The sequence below is a fragment of the Carassius auratus genome, chromosome 48 (assembly GCF_003368295.1).
Source record: "Carassius auratus strain Wakin chromosome 48, ASM336829v1, whole genome shotgun sequence".
NCBI lineage: Eukaryota > Metazoa > Chordata > Actinopteri > Cypriniformes > Cyprinidae > Carassius > Carassius auratus.
Window position 1 is genome coordinate 2,408,001 of NC_039290.1, and position 17,960 is coordinate 2,425,960.

Here is a 17,960-nt window from a genome sequence, read left to right on the forward strand (position 1 = left end):
TTATTCATCATAAATTTTATGAAGCTGTGGGAAGGAGAAAAGATTTCCGAGAGTTTGACTAAAGCATATCATAGAACTAAAATTATTTGTAAGGAAAATGGCCTTAATCTAGGAGGCAATGAGACTCTGTTGTTACTCCTGATAAGATACATTTCTGCACTTTTAGGGCATCGTCATTGAGGTCACAGCCGGGACTCCTGCACTGCCACCTGGAAACATTTTTGTATATGGTATCATATTTTGTCCATACAGTCGACTATGCTGTTATTTCTTAATGCAGTAGGCTATATCTCATAGACACAAGATGCTTAATCATTGCTTGTTCTGGATCTTCAAGAACACCTTTGCTTATGAAAGCCATTTTGTATATACAGCTAATAAATTAGTTATTTTCTGTAGATATGACCCATTAAAGGGCTTTGAGTGAGTCTGTCAAGACTACAGGGTCCGCTTCACATGTCCACTGAGTTTCTGCAACACAGTAGCCTATGTTTCATATACTAATGCATTCAATTTATTTTATTGTCTGGAGAATATAGCACAACATACGGTGGTAATAATTAAAATATTAATAATGATATATAATAATAAAAATGATACAGTTTTATATGTGAATTTGACTTCTTGTTTACTAGTGTTCCTGTACATAGTGTCCCGCTTTTTACTAACTCTGTTTGGCTTCCTCCAATTTCGCCGATGGACAAGGCTAGATAAGAAATTATGCTGAATAGCCCCATCGTGCTGTGGAGAATACTTTTTTTTTTTTTTTTGTGATGTGCTTAGAGAAAGAGCTAGAACTGTTCGACGTAATATCCGGTGGAATATTCCAGAGAATCCTACGCCTTTAAAATGAGACGCGCTGAAAATACACTTGAAAGCGTTGTCTGTGTCAGACAGGTGCAGTCCGTGAATGAATGTCAGTCTCGGCCATTCAAAATCATAATTCTTTTCACTGAATGTGAATTATAAACACTGTGTCGTCGGAGTTGATCAGCAGAAGCCGGTATTTGTCTGCTTTCATTTTTGAGTCGCATCTTTCTGTGCCTGACCTTGAAGGTAAGTTTGTTTCTCCGAGCGTGACATATCAGGTTTTAAAACAAGTCATTTTGAAATTTGACACGATATGATGGGCGTTAAATTCATATAGCCTACGCAACGTAACACTTTTGTTATATTGAAAGACTTTTACTCAGTAATACCCTTAAATTTACGACTTAATGGAATAATGCTGTATTATTGCACAATAAGAATCACTGCATATTCATTCAGTGTTTTTATAATAAAACGCAGAAAAGATTTAGACACGCCTTTTTAATGCTGTACGATGCGAGGTGTACGATAGGTTAGCTCAGAAACCATGACTTGCAACTTGATATACGGAACAGCCTCATCTGACTGACTGATGCTGAGTAGCTACGCAGTTGTTAATGCAAACTAATGAATCCGAGTTTGCGCTGGTATTACGTATAGGCTACACAGCCTTTTTTTAACTGCAGAAGAAATGCGGAAGATAGGATTATTTTTAGTCATAAAATACTAGTTTTAACATATATACGAGCTAAACGTAATAATAACGTCGTTTTAGTAATAAAATGAGCGTTTCACCATACATACGGGCTAACCTTAATAAAAACGCATCAGTCCGTGTGATTTGGCTAGTAAAAACAACTTGTGAGAAAACGGTGCGTCAGAGATGGTCTTCTGTGTGTATAACAGCCTCATGTAAGAGACAGGAGAGCTCATACATCACTGTAGTAACCTATTAATCGAAGAGTTTTTGTCTTAAGTTCATTTGATAGCTTGTTACTGATTAATCAAAGCTATGTAATCGTCCTTTATAAAAAAGAAAAAGGCTAGCCTGGTAATACCAACTCTGCTATTTCGCATTGCTTCTTCAAATTAGTGATGGGGTTGTTCTTGAACGATTCGTTCATTTAGAAGAATTTTGAATGTGACTCGGGAAGAACGAGTCGTCTCGGAATGATTCGTTCAATTGCGCATGCGCAAAATTATTTATAGGTTCTGTATTGGAATTAGTCTAGTAGTTCACCTGTTTCGGGTTTTTCATCACGTGACAGACCCATACACTTTATCCTATGCAGTCTGAGCCGGAAAGATACTATAAAAATAATAATAAAAATAAATAATAATAATAATAATAACCAACTGGTTGATTAATCATAGTAGATTAAAACAATTTATTATTATTATTGTGAAACGTTGCGATCTGATATGCAAATAAGGCATTATCAAGTTTAAATTGTTTTATTTTGAATATCCTTTTTTTGTCACATAAATCAGATTATAAAAACCTGGCTCAGTGCATCAGAAAGAAAATAATTTAAAGAAAATGGCCTAGAAATAAGCCATGTGTTGTATTTGAAATTTTCTGATCCACAAGGATAAAGTTTAATGGAGTAAAAAATGCTTGAATGTGTATTTTGGATGTTTTCTTTAGACTAGTCTGAAAGTAAAAGAAAAGTAAAACAGCTCCAGTCCATTTTAAAATGGAAAAACAATGGTTGTAGTGTTTTGCTTTAAGTTGTAAGGTTGGTCTTTAAGACTAGTCCATACACTTAAGCACTAAAACAAAACAAAAACACCATGTTAATTACTGTGGTGTGCCTTTGTGGGCTGGTCAACCTGTAAGGCAGTGCTTGAAAGCACAGATTACACCCTGTTATGTGCTGTACATGATATTATGTTGTTCTTATCTTCATTTGGTAAAGCTGACTTTCTTATTTGATTTAATTTCAGTGCTGTTTGACGTGGAGAAATCTGTTGACCATCATGATGCTCCTGACTCCCACATCTGGTATGCAAATAAGTACTATATGCAAAGCAGAATATAGCAAGAAAATGTCTGTTTATTTTTAGTATTGTTTCAATGAGTGCCACTAACCATGTTCTTACATTCAAAAATCTTTGACAGGGTTTGGGATGGTGGGCACAAGATTGAAACTATGTGAAGCTGTAGATAAACAAACAAGTGTGGATTTAGAGCCTCGTTTTGACTGTTTATCCATCACCAAATAAACTTTTAAGAAATTGATTAAATACATTTACATGCAAACTTATGACAAAGTAGTTTTTATATATAACAGGATAGTTGTTTTTTAACAATTGGCTCATATATCTGTTAACTGGAATATATGGGCCCTAGCTTTTATGACTATGGTGGTGTTTGTCCCATAGTTGCTTAGACTAGTTGCCAAATAAGTTCTGGGTTTTAACTGTTACCAGGTTACACTGAGGTTCAGTTACACAACTTGAGTTATGCCTTTCTATATGTACAGTATTATACAGTGTTCTAGAAACAGATAAATGTTAATCCTGTCAACCCGGCTTCTGTCACATGGAGCAGAGGAACTAGACATGCAAAAAGACCTGTGGTAATGATTATTATGGGTCTTCAGGCGAAATATGGTTGCAATGTTCTTTGATGTTCCTGTTAGTTGATAACACTCCCACAACAAAGGAAATACTGTCCTTTCATCATCTCATCCTTCATTGTACTTTGAACTAAATTCTAGTTATTTCTCTAGTAGTGCTGGGTAATAATACCAAAAAAAAAAAAAGATCACAATAAAATGTTTTATATCAGTCAGTTACCACAATACATTTCAAATAGTTATTTCTTTCAAGTTTAAAGGCAAATTTCTTCTCCATATGTGAAAGTTGTAGAAAACAGACTGTTAATTTTAGATTTAAATTACTCCTTAGAACATGACAAACATTTCACATTTTTGATTTCTGTACACTTTTCCAGTAAGTTTTTCTTAGAAAAATACACATTTAAATAAGGAAATTAATTTCTTAGCTTCTGCATGTTATAATACTGTATTTCCTGCCTTTGATGAATGTTGTTAGCACAGTTTGCAGTGCAGGCTGCAATATTATTATTATTATTATTATTATTATTATTATTATTATTATTATTTGTTTCTTAGAAATGCACATTCAACAGTAGCTTGAGTTGATAGTAGAAGTAGCTTGAGGATGCAGATGTATTATTCTGACTAGGGGTGTGCCCGAATCCAAATACCATATTCGGAAAGGCACAGATAATGATTTAAATAAGAATAATGGATAACAAATAATTCTGCCGAATAATATTCGGCTGAGGCTGGAACAGTCACTCCTTGTGTTTGCTGGATAACAAGTGATCCATGGGATCAGTGCAATATTTTGCATAAACCTCTAAAGTCCCTATGCAATAAGGAAAATTGAAACTTTATGAATGAAATGATCACAAATCAAGCAACTGCACTGCTGTTGCCTCTCCGTGCTTCTCTCAGAAATCATAGCTTGGCAAAAACGAAAACAAAATATCCATAGATATGTATAGGTAGACTCCTCATTCGACCGCTCCAAGCATGTTCACCGTTTTGGAACAGTCTATACGTTGTCACTCATAATATAAATCAATTTCAAGATGTAACAACATTGAGTTTCAAGATGCAACAACATTGCACAACATCTGGTTGTAAAAACAGCCTAAATTTGAATTCCAGAAGAAACTGGAAACGTTACAGGTAAAAACGTGTTGGTTTGTATTTTTAATATCTATTAACTGAACATTACAGGTTTTTAAACTAAAGTACCTTTTAAATGCCTTATTAGCTAAGAGCTTTGTCTTGTTGTATTGTGTTAGTTTAGCAAAATAATCTTCTAAAGTTTACTGAAGATATTTATTATTCAGCCATGCGTATAACTACAGTTTACAGTTTCATCTCGACTTTTCATGGACCATCTTTGATATTCCAATATGGCAGACAGTTTATGTATAGCGGCCAATAGAAACAGTCGCTAATAAAGAATCTACCTATACATACCTATGCCAATACCAACTAAAATACTACATCATTAATCATCCTACTATTTGTGTATATTTAAAGTTGAATGATTTAAAGCTGCAGTCCGTAACTTTTTTTTGTTAAAAATGATCGGAAATCAATATTTGAACAAGTACCTAACCAGCCAGTATTCAAACACCCTACTTTAGCCCAATTCATTACGTTAAGCTTATAATAATGTTTTCTAATTTGAGTGATACGGGTAGATTTTTGGCGGGAAATTCTAGCATGCTGCTGCGTCAATAAGAAGTAGCGGATCGTTTATAGCCTTTTCTTACAGCAGGTGGAATAATGAATTTGTAATCCAGAAAGTACTATGTGTTTATGAAATGCATGTGAATGAAATGAAATTATATTCCAGTTTCAAATGTGCTTCTGATTACAGATCTACAGATATACAAACTATACAGATATTCACACAATGCTGATGTTGTTAACATTAAGAATTTGAGAATAAAGTTTAACAATTATTATAATTTGCATGGTTTGATGTGATATGAGCTAATCGATTGCTAGATTAAATAACCATTGGTAGCGCAGTTTATTGTAATGCTTTTTTCCTCAGTTGTTGCTTGTTCCGATGACAATATCTGGTGAAAATTCTCACTTGGGTCATATATTCTAAGATGTAGGCTAGAATCTGTTTTTGCGAAGTACAGTAACTATCCACACCGGTGCGGTGACTGATTGTCCGCCACACATACTCTTAAAAAATTTGATTAATCTGCGCTGGAGCACAACCCACGCAAGGGAGATAATTCCACACACAGCTGCAATCCCAAGTTTTCAAACAGGTGGTGACAAAGAGGCAAAATTTACGGACTGCAGCTTTAAACCTTGTATATATGATACACAAATGAATGGAATAAGCACAGCATGATCACCAATCAAACAGCCATCCTCTTGGCAATCAAACTTGCCATCTCTCAAAAACCAAACCAGCTCTCTTTTGTATTTTAGAACATTAAATAGGGCAAAATGTTGAAACACAAATATTTTTCCATACTCTGAACTCTTTTTCCCATTTAAATGAAATTCCTTACTTTTCCAAACTACGCAGGAATCTGTGAGCCAAGGGAAGTTTGTTATTTTACATAAAATTCTAATATTACAACGCACTAATGAGTGTCTGAAGAAAATAAGTGTAAACTCTATGAATTAAATAAGCACAAATAAAATACCAGTGTTGCAGTTGCCTTTTTCCATGCATTTCATGGAAATTACTAAAATCTGAAAATGTGGGCTCAGAGGAAGTGAGTGTTTAGGATGCCATTTTGGACAGGGCCACAGATATAAATAATTTTGTGATTGTTAAAGATACAGATACAAATACTGGCTCCACTGCACACCCCTAATTCTCACCGTTTGAGTTTCATTCAAATTAACCACTGGGCTTTCATAGTAGCATACATTTAGATCAAAATATCTGAAAAACACAGTGTTTTTGCTGTTTGCTTGCATTGTTTCATCTCACTATAAGCTAGTTTAAATCACTCATTTATATTCTTGGCTGAATTCAAGCGCTTCACACTGGATCTCACAGTGCTGTTTAGTGTCGCCTGACTGAGCATCAGTAGGGATGCACCGAAATGAAAATTCTTGGCCGAAGCCGAAAAAAAATTAAACATTGGGTTGAAGACTGAATACAGAATACCGATCACGGTTTTTCACATTTTCACCCTATGTAGGCCTATTTTGCCTTTTTTTATTATTGCATTAGTTAAATTGGCAAAATGTGCTTTTTACTGTTTTGCCCTGCTTTTTCTAATAAAAAATCAATTACAAAACAACCATTTAAAAAACACTAAATAGTTTTTTTTTACATTCTAGCAGACATTATACCAACAAAGCACAATTTAACTTAAAATGTATAAGTTTAAGTTAATAAGTTTTGAGACTTGCATGTAGTTTTTTTTTTACTGTACAAATAAAGGGAGCTTGCTGAGCAGAAGAGGATTCTTTTAAAACATTAGAATACATTACAGATCCCAATTTGAACACTACAGTATGTGGGAATGTTAGGATAAATGTATTTATAAAGCTGTTGTAGGTTAATTATTATCATAGTTATTTATGAATGTCGATGGATTTGTTGCTTTTTCTCTGCTTTTATTTTGGCAGAAACCCACAGGAAGATCTCAGTACAGATTTATAAATTATTTATAACAGCATGCAGATTTATAAATTATTCTCAATACGAATTTGGGAAGATGTTTGTCGCATGTATCACATTGTCACAAGCGCCTTTAAAAAAAGCATAAAAAAAGTTACAGAATAACTTACGAGTAATAAGTTCAGCACAGACTTTCCTCGGGCTTTGGACTTTAAACCCTAGCACCGCAAGCTTGCGCAACGCTGTCAGAATACATGCATTTTGTGTTTGCATTAGAAAACATTACATTCTGCTGTTTATTTACTAATCATTTGAGGTAATTTTGTGATTTCAATTATCATACAGTAACCTAACAACACGCATTAGCCACCTCTTCTTCTCATCGGAGATGTGATGCAGCACAAAACAGTCTTTCGCTGTCGATGCTTCTCGCTTGTAAGGATACTCTGCGTCTTTCTCTGATGGTCTTAAATACGTTCACTCTGCCGACATGTTTGCTGCATTAGTGCTTGCCTCTATTTGATCACGTTAGTCATTGTTAGATACATATTATTCAGCCTTTTCACTTATATTATTTCGGTAGCCGAATATTCGGTGCATCCCTACTTATCAGCAAGTAAACACAACTCTAGTGAGCTCATGCTGTTCTGCCATTTGAACTTTGAGCCAAGTCTATAAATGCTCTGTGTGTGCCGCGCTTCAAATTAGTCACTCTTTTTGTTCAGCTTTTTGTGCATAAACATTAAATCAAACATTTATCAAACTCTTGATCGTTTTGTCGAGGAAAATTATATCACAATAATTAACGTTAATGATCAATGGCCCAGCTCTGTTCTCGAGGAAAAATGTTGTTTGAAGTTTACTAATATCTATCTATTGTTTTCTAAAGCCAAGTTCACACTACACAACTTTAAATGTCGGCAGATCACTGTGTTGTTCAGACAACATGACTTGCTGTCTTTCTTGAAGTCATTGTAGTGTTAAATGATCTGCAACAGGGGTCACACACTACAAGAGCTGAAAACAACTCTGTTAACAAATGACTCTATGCGGTCCCCAAACCACGTTTTGTCATGTAAACACATTTTTTGAACTGGAATGATGCGAAACAAGAAGACTTGGAAATTGGGCTTAAATCATGTTTAAAATCTTGTAGTGTGATCTTGGCTTAAGGGTTAGTAAACAGAAAGCTCCATATATTGATAATGATTGATGGTTTTTTAAACAATTTGACAGTGGCCCAAGCAAACACAATACATACCTAGTAATTCTGATTTTTTTTCTTTTATGCCAAAAATCATTAGGATATTAAGTAAAGATCATGTTCCATGAAGATATTATGTAAATTTCCTACCGGAAATATCAAAACTTAAATTTTGATTAGTAATATGCATCGCTAGTAATTAATATGAACAACTTTAAAGGTGATGTTCTCAGTATTTAGATTTTTTTTCACCCTCAGATTCCAGATTTTCAAATAGTCATATCTCTGCCAAATATTGTCCGATCCTAATAAACCATACATAAATAGAAAGCTTATTTATTCAGCTTTTTTAAAATTATAATAGGTCTATTCACTACTGTTTAAAGGTTTGGGTCGGTAAGTTTCTTATGGCCAACAAGGTACAGTAAACAGTAAAATTGTAAGTTAACATCTCTTTTAATATATTTTAAGATGGTAAAACTGAATTTGCAGTAGTTATTGAATCCCTGCTGGATAATATATATATATATATATTGTACTAATCCCAGACATTTCAGTGGTAGTGTGTGCTTTCACTACCAATATAATCCATATAAGGCTGCTTGCTTCAAGCAGTTTTATTGATTTAAGAGTATTATTCTCAACAAAAAAAAATCAGATATGCTGTAATAAACCTTATAGACTTTATAAGAAACATTTAAAATGAAAGATCTAATTGCCTCAAAGTACAAAGAACATTAAGCTCTATGGTAAATTCTGTATGTTGGCATGTGCTGTGTCTCATTGACTGTTTTCTTTCAGATGAAGAGTCGCTTGAAATCAACTGGCTTTGGAATCACATCAAGTTCAGGTTACAAAACACAATAGTAGGAACCCTTCCTTAAAGGTGGAGTGTGTACTTTTTTAGACTTAAGAATACTCCCAGTTTAATATGCAGAGACAGTAGAAGTAAACTATTCACTGGTTGAGTCCCCCTAAAAGTGTAAACACTCTGGTTTTATGGCACTATCACAACATTGCTCTGTTGGTTTGAGCAGTCTGGCATAGCAACATTGGCTCAATGAATGGTGTGGGTTTGGGGCAGAGCTAGCTATTTTGCTGACCAGTGGCAAAAGGGGGAGTGTTCGATCACCAATGACACAAATTACACACTTCACCTTTAAACCTTTTTGATGTTTTTTAGTTTTTTGTATTTTTTTGTATTTTTTTTTGTATTACTGAACTTAAAAGTTTTACACTTAATGACACATGTGCATGTGTTCTTGCATGCTTCTCTTACCTAGAAAATCAGCACATGCCAAAGAAAAATGCAGGGATTGTCATGCATAGGTATTTGTGTTTTTTGTTATAATACACTATATGGACAAAAAATTGGGATACACCTCTTAATTAATGAATTCAAATCAAGCACTTAGCCATGCTGTCTGTATTTAGAAACCTTTGGCTCATTCTGAAGAGCTCAGTGAATTCCATGATATTATGCCACTTTTGCAACCAGTCAGTTCATGAAATTTCATCCATACTAGATGTCCCACAATCAGCTGTAAGTGGTGTTGTTGGAAAGTGTAAGCATTTATGAACAGCAGAAACTCAGCCATGAAGCAGAATTGAAGTCACGGAACAGGCCAGGGTCATTGAGTGATGAGGATGCCAGGAGAATGTTTTTACCAAAAATGTTTTTTAGACCTTTTCTATTCCAGCATGACTGTACACCAGTGCACAAAGCCCATAAAGAGATGATAAAATGAGTTTGGTGCAGAAGAACTTGACTGGCCTGCACTGAGCACTGACCTCAGCACCATTGAACAACTTTAGGATGTACTGGAATGAAGATTGTGAGCTAAGTCTTTTCGGCCAACATCAGTGTCTGACCTCACAAATGCTCTACTGGATGAATGGGCAAGAATTCCCACAGAAACACTCAAAAATCTTATGGAAAGCCTTCCCAGAAGAGTGAAAGCCATTATAGCTGCAAAGGGGAGACCAACTCCATATCAATGTCTATTTATTTGGATGTTTGTATGCATGTTTTTAGGTTGGGTGTCTCAAAACTTTTGTCCATAAAGTGTATCTGCCAATGGGGGATTTGATTCTCTACTAACATCCCAATAAAGATATTTTGAAGACCTATTGCATAGTGAATCAAATGTGACCTATGATTATGTGAATTTCTCTAGCAAAACACACATTCAACCACTTGAGATGTTCATTTCGATTTTATGCCCACTGATTTGCTCCAACACAAAGACTTCTTTGTGTGACTTCATTGAAAATCACTGCAGCGTTCCAGTGGCAAAACAGTCTTGACCACACATAAGGAAAAGCACTTGAATTTTAGCAAGTCTTTCTTGCTTATTTATCTGTTTTGAGTGTATTAACTGTTGAAAATATTTTAATTTCATAGCACAATGTGAATCTCAATGTACACATTTTGCTATCATCTGTATAGTATAGCATTCTCAGTAGCTCTTTTGGAACAAATTGCTGTATCAGTGCTTGGATACAGTAAAAACTGAAGATTTAAATGGTTGATTAGGGAATGATTTATGAGAATGCTCCTTCAGGATATGAATCTGCAGTTCACCGTATGATTGCCAGTTGTCACGGGTGTGAGTAAGTGTAACTTCTTGTACAAAGACAGACATCTCATTGTAGATGGTGATGTCCACCATTTTTAATAACTCCTCAATCAAATGTTTGACTGAATGAAATCTGTCTTTCTTAAATATTGGACTTGAGCTACAAATGTCTGCCATGTGAACATGTGAGCTTTAGTTTGTCCGATTAGAGGGCTGATGACTTTAGATCAATGTGATGTTTTAATTGTAAATGAGTAATGAATTTAGTAATGTTCTCTCACCAAACATATTTATAATTTCTAATGAAAAATGTGTCATTTGATGTGGTAATAGTGCCTTGTGCTTTTGGTGTACAGAGGGATGAGCAGACATTTGTAATCACATTGTTTTGATCATATCTAATAAGTGAGCAAGAGTTGCATTCTGGTGGTAAGTGTATATTTTTTTAATTACCTCCTCAGCATGTCTTTTGTAAAAATTTGATTACCCTTTTTTTAAATGTTTTTAATTGCTACAATGATTCTTAATTTTTACTTTTTTCCCCGCAAAATTACACTTTGTAAAATTATTTTAACTTTTAATTAAGTTGAATATTTTTTATATTTAAAGGGCATATCATGCTTAAAGAAAATCTCATCTTTTCTTGACATAGTTTTACATAAATTAATTCTGTATAGTTTTATTATTAACATAATGTAATGTTTTTGTGCAGAGGTTTTTTTTTTCGTTTTTTTTTTTCGACATGGCTTTCAACACTTTCTGAAATAAGTGAGAGAATCATTGGTGGTCATTTATTTCATATATTTAAATTACTATGTTTTAGAGAAATTTAGTGAATAATTACAAACATCACATGTTTAGACTATGGAGGAATTTGCACTTTAAAGCTAATTAACAGATATTTTAATGTTTAACTAGCTGACTTTGGTGGAGTCCAGACACTCCTTTAATACATTTTTATGTAACTGAGAACTCTCCAAACCATGCACTGCCAAATGGAACTGTTGTGTAATTGCTCATGTTTCTTTTTGGTAGCCTTTTTCCAGGACGCTAACAAACTGCTCCTAAACGAACAGGCTAACTGGGTGCATCTAAAGGAGTTTGCCCGTAAAAATGCTGCCAATGCTCTTTCTGTTGCCAACATGGTCATGGGCATGGCCTCAATCCTCTGCAGTCTCAATGGGTATGCATTCATGCTTTTGATTTGTACTGCACAGAGAAAACCATACACCTACAAAAATAAAAATTCATGAAGTAAATGTTGTGTTCTACAGTAGAAAAAAGGAATTTCAAAGTGAAGTTTTTTTTTTTTTTTTACTTCTGTCTTGTACTTTATGTCCCTGCCACCATTGTTACTCGCAGCCATCATCATGCTGCGTGCTGGCTGGTTCTGATCGGTTACCTGCTGGATTTGGCAGATGGAGCGGTTGCTAGGCGACTAAATGCGTGTTCTGCACTGGGTGAGTACTTTTGAGTGTCTTTCAATACAAATGAGTGGGGCCAGGGTTGAGTCTTGTTGCTGTAGATATCTTTAGATGCTTTCATCCACAATCCCCTTACAGAGTACCACTTAAAATAAAAATGAAGGAAAGGAATAAATGATCCGTTATCCTTTATATCAGGGGTGTCATATTCTATTCCTGGAGGGCCGGAGCCCTGCAGAGTTTAGTTCCAACCCACATATGTAGTTTTGAAAGAAGCCTGAAGGACTTGATTAGTTGGATCAGGTCTATTTAATTAGTATTGAATCTAAACTATGCAGGGCTGTTGCCCTCCAGGAATCGATTTCAACACCCTTGCTTAATTTATTGGATTAATAATCCAAATATAAACATACAACAATTGGCAAATTGTTGTGAAAAGCAGTTTGGAATTAGAATTGAAATGTTGTTGATTTTTGATCACCATGCAGTGCATTTCTCCAGGGCCACAGTGCTTTACAACACCAGACTACAAGACAAACACAGATTAAATCAGTTTAAATAAACGACAAAAAAAATTCTAATAAAAAATACAAAGAGTTAAAATGAAGTAAGACTCAAATAATAACGGGATAAGGACCGATAATATTACACAGAATCACAGGACTATGAAAAATGTGTGCAAACAAGTACAAAAAAACAGAACAAACAATTTAAAATCCATGTCTATAAGGCTAAGGCAATCTATAGCAGTACAAGAATACCAACAGAAATAAATAATAAAGGGGCAAGCAAGACAGAAGTTTAAGTAACAAAAATGTAGAATAATGATTACAACAGATTCACAATGCAATACAATAACAATAAAAGTAAAAAATAAAAAGTGCGCAAGTGCAAGGTTGAGGTGAAGACTTTACTTTGATCAGTTATTTGTAAAAAAAAATGTTTAGCCCACTACTACAGAATAAAAAATTATAAATAAATGCTGATTTATTTATATTAGTGCAACATCTAAAATTATATTAATTAATATATATTTATTTATTAATTTTGAGTAAAAAAAAATACAGTAAAATAAAAATAAACAAAACAAGCAGGCTTTCTCTTCCAAACCTCACAACCTTGCCAGCTCTGTAGTAAAAGTCAAGTGGCTTGTGTGCAGGTGGTCACGTCCACTCAGCTGCCTGAAATAGCTTCGCCATGCGCTCACAATGCCAGGTCACTTGTACTCTAGAGCTGCATACTGTTGCCCTTTGTTCTGCATCTGATCTCACTGATGGGTGTTGTTTTGCTTCCAGTCCCCTTCCTTTTTTGTCAATTGAACAGTTTGTTTGTGATGAAGCAGCCTAATTCAGGGGATCATGTTCTGATTGTCTGTTTAATCTCGATGAGTTTGACCCCCAGCGTGTCTGACATTGCTCAAATTGTTGACCACAGGATTGAAATTCCAGCCTGTTTGTTTGGACCATGTCCTGATGAAAACGTCCCAATGTCCCAACCTGATGAAAACACTTCAACCACACTAATGACACAGCAACTCCTGAATGTTGTTTGTAGATTATGATAAGAAGCTATTTTGGACTGGCATGAAGACTTCTTCTGTTTCTCTTTACAGACTGTATTAATGGCTTAAAGCTTTAAATTGGTCTAGTTCAGTATGTTAATAATGATGGGATAAATGGTTGATTAGCAATTAGCATCACAGAGTAACTGTCAGCAGCATGTGACTCCTTTCTGTCAATCATCACTTCTTAAGTTACTTGCTAGGAAGTCATCTAAAAACTGATAAGTCAGCATGATGTCACCCAAACATGAAAGATTTAAATTATTCAAGTTCTAAACCTGTATGAGGCAAAAAAAGATATTTTGCGGAATGTGGGTAACCAAACCGATGGGACACGTTGACTTTCCCATTATATATATAAAAAAAAAAAATGTTTGGTTGCCCACATTCTTTAAAATGTTTTCTTTTGTTTTTGGTAAATCAAAGAAATTGGAACAACTTGAGGATGAGTAAATAATGGATTTTTTCGGTTTTGGGTTAGCTTGTGATGGTCGTGCAGGGATGAGGTGAGGCAAGGATCTAAATGCAGCAGTTTAATTTAATAACCAAAAAGCCATAGCATAAGAATTAAATAATACGTCTCTCTGCACACCATCATTCAAACACTCTCCATTTATGACCATGCAGAGTGTGTGTGTCAATCACGTTAGAGGGTAACCCAATGGCATTTGAGTTCATCCTCTCATGGGCCAAGCACACAGAGCTGTCTTGTGGCGTGTGTTATGAAATATCTCTTCACCTGAGAAAGGAGGTCTCTGTGTGACATGAGAGGCCAGGGTTAGTTGTAAAGAAGTGGAATTATCTCTGCTATGCATAATTTCTATGGCCAAAATGGAGCAATCAGAATCAGCGAATGTCTGAATTCCAGCACTTTCTGTAGTTTAGGCCCTATGAGGCTCATTGGGAGAAACTCATTCAACAATGCATTTGGCCACATGTGGGCTAGAGCATCCACACCCAATGGTGCATCTTCTCCCACTAGGGCAAAAGAACAGAGTGGTGAAACACAAATATCAGCCTTCTTAGTTAGATATGGTAGCATGGGCATGCTTAAAACATGCTATACAAATAGGATGTGAATCCTTATCCAATATCCATAGACTGCACATGTAAGGAGGAGAATGATCACTAACACCTGTCATCATCCAGTCACAGGCCCCTCATACACATGATCAGTATGCGTTAAGTAAAATCACAAATTGTGAACATACTGTAACTGATCGAGGAAAGCGAAAGACAAAGTGGAATTCTCTGCCAGCTGGTCGTTCCCGCTTCACAATGAGCGGGACTCACGTTGATGCCAGTAACCATCACCATCATAGTTTTTTGATTTTCACAAATCTGTTTTGGCGAATGCAAACAACGTTATTATTTTTTCCATGACTCCAACATCCAGCTGCGCAATAAAATAATAATCTACCTGAGGGAAGACATGATCAATAAGGGAAGTCGTCTTTTAACTATTGTAATGTTAAATAGAGGAAAACATAGTCACTTAATTTTCTATGAAAAACCATGATTGTCCTGTGTTTTCCCTTTTGTAAAGTTGGCAATCCTAGTGTCAGTATCAACAATGTGTTTTTTTTGTTGTTGTTTTTATTGTACTGCAGGTGCAAAGTTGGATGATTTTGCTGATTTTACAACATTTGGAATAGCAACATCTCTTATATTAAGGACACCCAGTCTTTTGGATAACATCATGTGCATGTTGTATGTGCTGTCTGTTTTTACTCGTCTCTGCTTCTTCTCTAGTGGTGAGGAACTTGAACCATACTTGTTTCAATACACACAGACACACACATAAATATATTTATACAAATACAATTGAAATTTTCGCTGGCACAGTATATACAAATATCTGTCTGTGTGTGTGTGTACGTATATATATATATATATATATATATATATATAGAGTAGCACAGCTGTTTGTAACTGTGTGTAAAAATTTTCTGCAGGAGTCCCATTCATGTATCGTGGCCTACCATGCATCTACTCCTCTGCCATCCTGGTGTGTGTTTCTCTGCTTACTGGAGGAAATATGACAGTACTGAGAATCCTAGCATTGGCCATGATTCTCTTCATGGTCAGTCAGAACTTCTACCCTCATGACAGAGTACTGGAGTCTCAGGCCTGGAAGAAGGGGGTCTACATTGGAGGTACAGTCAGTAACCAGTACATAGCAGATATGGAAGTTCATTGGCCCTATCATACACCCAGGCGGTTATTAGTTATAGTTTCAGCCCGACGCAGTTCTCATTTTCTTGCGCCACGTTGTTTAAATAGCAAATGCATTTTTGCCCATTTATGCACCCATGGGCATGCTAGTCTAAAAAAGAGATGCGTTCAGGCCCATTGTTGAGAAGTTGCTATTTTCAGTTCCTGAAAATAGACTGCGCAATAGACCAATTCAAACCTGGTCTAACGTCTTGCGCAATATTTTTTCATTATAATTTAAAGAGCACATTATTAATATACGCCTATACCCGGGTATACAACACACATACACTTTGCTTATTACATACACACACAAAAAAATTACAAATTACTTTCTGCCATGTAAATAGCGAACCTGCCATGGTGCAAACACAACTGGCTTTTAAAGGGCATGGGAGACTCTGAGATTCACGTTACACCCAAAAAACTCATTTAGACCATGGTCAGTGTGTGCTGACCATTTTCCCATTGTTAAACTAGCAAAAGTGGATTTTGATGACGCCCTGAGTGCACTTGCGCCATGCGCTTTAGACAATTTGCTTAGATTGTTAAAATAAGGCCCAGACACTATTTTGTCCAATAAATAAATAAACATAACACTAAAAAAAGAAAATTCAGTCTTTTAAAATTCTGAATGTGATTTTATGCACAACACTATAAAGTACAGTATGAAAAATTTTAGTAGTGTTAAGTATTCATGCTTTATTAGATTATAGATCTATTATAGATGAATTGAGAGTTAATTGCAAAAAATAGGGAAATTAGCATGTAAATTGAAATGATTACCCATATTTACTGAATAACTACATTAACCTTTTTTCCTCTCTTTTTTTAGGAGTTGTCATGGTGTTTTGCTCCTCCTTCCCTCCAGCATGTGTTTACTACTTGTTATGGTCAGTTTCCTACATACTGTTTCCAACAACCCTATGGAGCAGCAAAGTGTAAAGGGGTGAAGGCCTATGAGGCTCACAGGTCACAGAATCCCCTTCTTCTTCCTGCAAAGGACCATCAAATTACTGCAGGATTGCAAAAAAAAAAAAAAAAAGAAACAATTTAGAAACTTGTAAAACTATTTTTAAATAATTTTTGTTTTGAGGTGATTAACTTCATGAAATCAACATGATCTAAGGAAGCATACGGACATCTTGATTGCTGCTTTTGTTTCATCGCTAAGGATGAGAAATGTTCTTTACCTCTGCTTCACACATATTGTCATGTTTGAATGGCATGTTGACAGAGAAATTGTAGGTGGTCTCGGATACAGTTAGTGTGGTGTTTGTTGCACAGTTCTGCCTAAATGAATCAAATCTGAAAAGGCAAGAAGCAGAGATGAGATAGTCAAATTTGCTGTGGAATTTACACTTGTAGAATTACTGCTTTTTGGTTAAGTAACTGAAAGATCCGAATCAACTCCCATTAATTATCAGAATTTCAGCTTAATTATTAAGAAAAATGCACATAAGGGAATTTTATGCAAATGATCGGTGTAATTTCATGTAAAAACACTACAGTATGATTGAAGTAGTGGCTATCATCATATACTGTAGTTTATCTATTGCGTGGTTAATATGTGACTTAAATTACTTTGTGTCCCATATGATTTTATGTGGGCCTTCAAAACAAATGCCTCGTTACAACATGAAAAAAAAAATGGGTTGATTTAGTTGTAATAAATGAGTTTATCTGTACCATTTAACCTCTGTTTTAAGGGGTTCTGTTTCCTGACTCGGTTATCAGTAATTGCTTGTGTTTAGCGAGTGATTTTCCATTGAATTTGCTATGTACTGTTCATGAGTTCAGTGGGAAGTTGATACCCTGCAACATAACAGTATTGAGGCATTATTTTGTGTTTTGTGCACCACTTGTGGTTACTTTTTATTAAAATTTAGTGGTGTCGAGAAAAAAATGTGTTTGTGGTTTTTAGGTCAACCACCAAAGGATGTGGCTGGCGTCACCTTTTCAAAAGTGTACCATGGCATTAGTTTCCATCAAAATAATAAATAAAAAAA

At 35.2% G+C, this 17,960-nt stretch overlaps 1 protein-coding gene across 5 annotated transcripts; it reads left to right on the plus strand.

Moving 5' to 3' along the window:
- The first annotated feature begins 818 nt into the window (after positions 1 to 818).
- Positions 819 to 17,857, plus strand: LOC113065502 (transmembrane protein 269-like). 5 transcript variants are annotated; one of them, XM_026236790.1, is made up of 8 exons: positions 819 to 1,056; positions 2,758 to 2,815; positions 8,975 to 9,023; positions 11,788 to 11,935; positions 12,115 to 12,212; positions 15,348 to 15,491; positions 15,693 to 15,893; positions 16,787 to 17,857. In XM_026236790.1, exons 3-8 carry the CDS (start codon positions 8,975 to 8,977, stop codon positions 16,894 to 16,896), a joined length of 750 nt encoding a protein of 249 aa, XP_026092575.1. In that variant the 5' UTR covers positions 819 to 1,056; positions 2,758 to 2,815; the 3' UTR covers positions 16,897 to 17,857. The 5 variants fall into 5 exon arrangements, with proteins under 5 accessions (XP_026092575.1, XP_026092574.1, XP_026092576.1 ...); XM_026236789.1 differs by having other exon boundaries at positions 8,975 to 11,935; XM_026236791.1 differs by lacking the exon at positions 8,975 to 9,023.
- Positions 17,858 to 17,960: the final 103 nt, after the last annotated feature.